The following is a 6,000-nucleotide window of genomic DNA, read 5'->3' as shown; positions in this document are numbered from 1 at the left end:
AGATGTAATAAATGGTGACTGAGTCTGTCAGTCCAAAACATTTTGGAAGAACTCAGGTTGGTTTGGGACAGCATGAAATTGAATAAATTATGACAAAATGTTTTTTTTTAATTTCCAATACTTTTAAGATTGAAAGTATGTTAATCTTTTTTACTCTTTTACAGTATTATAATAAGAATATACAGTATGACTGAGACTGTTGACTCACTGTGGCTAAACTAACATATGCATAAGTGAAAATTATCCAAACAGATGTCTATGCTAAATTAATCAGCACCCAGACAAGCACAGCAGGTCACCAACACATGACTCAAGAAAAAATCCCAATAATGATGATACGGTAGACAGCAGCACAGTGTGCTTCAAGAGCATATTACAATATCACAAGAGTGCATTTAATCAATCAATGTTGAAGGTTGAAGAGATAGTATATTTTACTAGTGTATACTGTTTACTGTAGCACAAACCGTTTCTTCTTTTACTTGTTATTAAAACGACAAGTTAATGTCAATGATGCATACGATTTTCTAAATGAGAGCAGATTTTCTAAAGGTACTGTTTTTCTTTATTGTTCTGCAACTTTTGATTTATTCATTTTTTAGTGGATGGTAACAAAAATAAAATGTACAATGTACAAATCAAAACAAATTGCATAGTTATTAATTATTAATAACCTACAGCAAATGTTATATTTTAATAAGTATTTGTATTCACCATTGTCTAGTTCTGATTAAACATTATTTAATAAATCACTTCAGTTTTTTAAAAGGAGATCTTGACATGTTTATTGTTGTTTTGACTGTTGCAGTTGTTGTAAAGACATTTTATTCATAAATTTCATCATCAATGATATTGATCAATTTTCAAACTTGTTCTTTCCCTTAAAATAAGCTCAGAACCATTCAAATCGTAAAAACACAAAATACAAACATTTAACATGATTAATCAAAACAACTACCATATACTGAACTAAAACCTGATCATACTAAAACCAATTATGCTATTGCATAATCTTAAACTTATTCCACTTTCAGAATATGATTAAATAGATCTGTATGTAGGAAGGAAACATAGCGTGGACCTCATTTAAAAATGCTGCATGAAAGAGAAAATTGCTGACAGATCCAAGACAAAGACCTTCTTGAACTTTTAGCAATTTCAGTGAGTGATGAGGAGATTTAGATCTTCTGAGTGGGCACTTTGGTCTTAAAGAGGGTGGAATGACACCATAAAATGATTTAACACCTAAAGCTGCTGATATCTAAACTCAATGGAAAATGTTTCATATTTCATTTCTGAGGGCCAAACATAATATTCATTTGGTCAACATAGACATATATGCATTTGGCAAATTGACAGTGGATGAAGGTACACATTTTATCAGTAGAGTTTTTTTGTTAAATTTGATCAATGTGTATCCCAGGGAATTAAACCCTTGACTTTGGTGTTCATCATCAGTTGAGGTGTAAAACAAGAATGTGTGACAGATGAAAACTATAGAAATTAAACAATTTACTGTAACACAATAACTCCTCCACATCTTATTATTATGTTGTTTCTTTCACCTTGATGATCCATTCTTTTATCTTTTCTCTGGATTATCACACCATAGGCATAGCTCTTGGTTTAATTCTGCTAATAAGCAAATCTGCCATCATCACTGGCTTTCTATTTGTCTGTTTGTGAGATTTGAAATCTAGGTAAAATAGTAACCATTTGTTTCATGTTTGAAAAAAGCCAAATTATGATTTTGATCTCATTTGATATGTCTTACGTGTCAAAAATCTTCAGCTCCCTAAGTAGATAAAGTTGCATATATTTCAAAGTTTAAAAGTTAAATCATTTCACAAGATTCAAATGACAAGACCAACAATAACACAGGATAAAACACTGTAGTGTACAGTAAATATACATAATAATAATAATAATAATAATAATGTAAAACCTATTTTTAGAAACCTGTCTATAAATAGTCCTCCAAAAATAATAATAAGCAAACATCCCCTGACCCACAGATTTTATATATGAAATTGGATTTCAGTGCTTTAAAATACAAACATTGTGTGTAAATAATCCTAAAAAATTCTAGACTGGGATTCGACTGGGATAACCCATCCAATCTACCTTTCAGATGAGAGCTTTGTTGACATTGTTAGTTTATTGTTATGATGAGTGTTGAGATAAGCAGAAGATAAGCATAACATCAAACAAGGACTGGATATCTTTGAATGCTGGTCTGAAAGGCAAACAGCTAGCTGGAATGTATTTGGTCTCCCTTTCAAAAACGTGTTCATTTATTGTTCCCTGGCCGAAGATAGCACAAATGCATTGACATTTTTTAAGTTTTTCCAATAAACGTAACAAATCTATATGCATGAATACAACATGTTATTTTATACTTATTACACGGCTCACTTGGATGCTTGATTCTGATTGGCCAGTCGCGACATTCCAAGGGTTGTTATTTTCAAATAACAACGCTCAAAACTAATTACACACTGTAACCCGGATGCTGCGAATCATTTTGAGAGGGGCAGTTTAATATTACACAAAAATTAATTATAAATATGTCTTTCCATAACATATATGACATTATATTTAAAAACGATTAAACCAATTTGCCTGTTCGTGACCTTTGAACGTCGTTTCTTACTTTAAAACCGAAACTAAACGGCTTTTCCTCGCGGAAGGTCTGCATTCGGTAAAAATGAGCTAATAAAATATTTCGAATTCACATTTTATGTCCAGTTTTTTTCTCATGTGGCAAGTAGCCGGCTGTTATCGCGAAATAAGCCCCTCCGCTTCACGTCGGGTCCTGATCACACTGTCGGGGCTTATTTCTGCGATAACAACCGGCTGCCTGTACATTATCCCTTACATGTTGTAAGTTGTCTTTAATGTACACTGGCATTCAAGAGCTCAAACAATTGAATCATGCACATTTACTGTATGCTGCTTGTTTTTCATAGTATTGTTTGGTAGTGTTTTGAATGTAGATGCTATGGCAGTGGTATTTTATGCATTCAATCCAGTTGGGTTTCGTGTGAAGTGCAGTTCTGGGATGCGCGGAATGTTGAGGAAACTTTTTGATCGGCTGGCTAGAGAGTGTTTGTGGGTTTGTGTGTGTGTGTTCAGTCGGAGTTGACGCTGCTGAAGGATAAAAGATCTTCTGCTGGACTCACTGCTGCATCTTCAGACACGGTTCTGTTACGGGACGTCGCCAGCCTGATGGAGGGAGCGGAGCGGAGATGAAAGATGGACAGAGGCCGAGAGGTAAGAGAGAGTGTGAAATCTAAGATGAATCATTCAAATGTAAAAAAAAATGACATCACTGTGCCTCTGATCTCACACTGCTCCAGCAGAGGGAACTAGAAGTGAGAATGGAAAGTCTATAAATATAGTGGGGTCCAAAAGTCTAAGACCACTAATAAAATGCTTAATACTTTTTTTCTATTATCTTAACAATATATTATTTGAGTGGAATGCGTGTGAGTTTATAACAACCTGAGTCAAGTGATTAAGCAATGATGTTTCTAAAGAAAATCTCTCACCTCACTTACTTGCGTCCATCTCCTCCACCTCCATACTGCTGCATGGCAGGTGAGAAAGAGATAACAGCTCACAGTGAGTTGTGGTTAAATCATTACATGTCTCTATTACATCCTTCGGTCATTTCAACCAACCCAACCTTCAGGTCTCGACAGCAAGATCTATTTTACTAATCTTTTTTATACACACAGTTTAGGTTCAATGTGTGGCTTTAGCCTAACTATTTAATGTTGCATTTAGAAGATCTGCATGCGGTTTTTCTGCTAAGTGAATTGCAGAGCTGATGCTGTATTTGGATGGATCTGATTTGCTTTAAAAGATCGTGGCTCTTTTGTGCATTGTTACTTAAATGACTTGAAATTAATTGACGACTTACATTGGCAAGATGACAGAACAGTTTCTGACCCGCTGTATATATGCCAACAATGAGGTCATAGCTATACATTGGCGTAAGTACTAATAACTCTACAGAACGCCTTTATGTAACATATATTAATTATCAGGTTAAAAATACAAAAAATGGATTGTTTATTTTTCATAGAAAGCCAATGAAATCTACATCGCCGGACAAGCAATAAAATCAAGTTTGTGATTGAATCACTGCAAGCAGCACGGTAGCAAGTCAGAAACACAGAGTTAAACCCTTATAAATCTGTGAGTGAAATGTAAATCACATTCATTTGCATATCTTACTGTAAAAAAATGTTTTCTATACATCACAGGCATTTAAAAGGCATTTGCACACGTTTTACAGCATATTCTAGTAATATGCCTTTTATTGACAGATTAGTTTGCAGCTCTTAGTTTGAGGCCCAAGTCAATTTCAATCTTTTAGTAAATGAAAGAAATGAAGCGAATTGTAAATGAATCAACATGCAGAAGAAAATAAATGGCTGGCTACAGGGTCATACACACCAAGAGAAAATATACACAGTTATGCTAATAAATGCTAATAATAATAATAATAATTACTCAACCTGTAAAGTTTCATTGTTATAAGTACAGTATATATTCAGGAGATGTGTGTTTTGGCAGGTCTTTATGCCTTTAACTGTTTAGCTATAGAAGAGTTTCTCAGAACAGAAACCCTGAAACGCACGCCAACTGCTACTGTCCGGTGGCAGTTCTGATATTTATTTCAGGTGCTCCCTTTGAATTGATATGTTTACTGCTGTATGGAGAAACAATCAGAATACGATTTTTTTTCCGCATCCATTAATCTAAACCATAGCTGGAGCTGCTAATGCATCTCAGATCTCCTGCTGTGTGGTAAATCTCTTTCTTTCCACACTTTATGGAGAAATAATGTCACACTTGAGGGTGTGCGAACTCATTAGCTGATAATATGAGGCTAAAATTTGTGAAAATATTACACATTAGGAACAAAAACAGACATTAAAGGAAGAAAATCTACACCACAGTCTCTTGCTAATATGCAAAGACAGCTAATGTAAGGGACAAATATGGTGCATTTACTGTACGCAAGGGAAACAAGAGTAGGATATTTGATTTAAGCATCTGTTGTTTTAAATTCTGCATTTAGGTGTTTGTCACGTAACAAAATGTTCTTGGACTAAACCCACAAAGTAAACATTGTCTGTTTTGGGTCAGAGTGAATTCTTTTCATTTTGCCTATATGTGTGCATGTTTAGGCCGTGTTCACACTTAACTTCTTTTTTTGACAAGAAAAAGTTGACAAAAGCACTTTTTAGTAAAAAAAAAACGCTCGCAGCGTTTGGTTACAAATAGCAGCCGAACGTCTGTGCACGAAGGCAGCCCAGAGAAACAAGATAGGCAGCGTAACGGAAGTCTATTTGAATTATAAACAGAGAGTCTTTGCAATAACTAATCACATATTTAAAAACTACAATACTAATTTCTTGATAGAAATGCAATCAGAAGTTGTTGAAAGTGAAAATTAAACTTACATTTATACAAAACTATCCTCCAACGGGCGTTTCGGCCACCTTTTTATTTTTTCGAGCTTGAGCCTTCTCGACCACTCACATTCCTCGCATGTTGTTATGGAAATGACAGGTCTCTGTCATTGGTTAGCTGTGAAAAATGAGCTTGACGTAGGGCGTTTTTTTTTCCAGAAAACGTTTTTCAACCTCAAAAGACGCTCTGAGCTGTAGAAAAAGACGCCGGCGCTGGCGTTTAAAAAGGCGCTCAGGACGTTTTTTGAAAACACGGTTTACTCCATAGGATTATAATGTTAAACAGAAGCTAGCAGCTTCAAAAAAGAAGTCAAGTCTGAACATGGCCTAAGTGTGTAATACAAACTTACCTTGAAAATGCATCATCGAGGCTTTCTTCCACGTCCTGGAAAAGAAATAGAGGAAAACTAGATAAACACATCATATAGGTGCATTTATCAACACAAGAATGTTCTTAAACATAGAGCACATGTGTTTCTGTAGCTCAATTGGTAGATCATTGCATCGTTCTAAA

At 34.9% G+C, this 6,000-nt stretch overlaps 1 protein-coding gene across 5 annotated transcripts in view; it reads right to left on the bottom strand.

Moving 5' to 3' along the window:
* Positions 1-551: 551 nt before the first annotated feature.
* Positions 552-6,000, bottom strand: part of si:dkey-71h2.2 (low density lipoprotein receptor adapter protein 1-B) — a 30,492-nt gene continuing 25,043 nt past the window's right edge. Inside the window, exons 8-10 of one of the 5 annotated variants that reach the window (XM_057353453.1) lie at positions 5,837-5,871; positions 3,552-3,586; positions 552-3,225 (exon numbers count right to left, since the gene is read on the bottom strand). In XM_057353453.1, coding sequence (XP_057209436.1) covers positions 3,553-3,586; positions 5,837-5,871 — 69 coding nt within the window. In that variant the 3' untranslated portion in view covers positions 552-3,225; position 3,552. Of the gene's footprint in view, positions 3,226-3,551; positions 3,590-4,661; positions 5,605-5,836; positions 5,872-6,000 lie in introns of those variants that run through there. The other 4 variants (XM_057353451.1, XM_057353450.1, XM_057353452.1 and 1 more) reach the window with 4 other exon arrangements.

This window comes from Triplophysa rosa, linkage group LG15 (assembly GCF_024868665.1).
Source record: "Triplophysa rosa linkage group LG15, Trosa_1v2, whole genome shotgun sequence".
In the NCBI taxonomy this organism is placed as follows: Eukaryota; Metazoa; Chordata; class Actinopteri; order Cypriniformes; family Nemacheilidae; genus Triplophysa; species Triplophysa rosa.
This window is presented reverse-complemented; position numbering and strand designations above follow the sequence as displayed.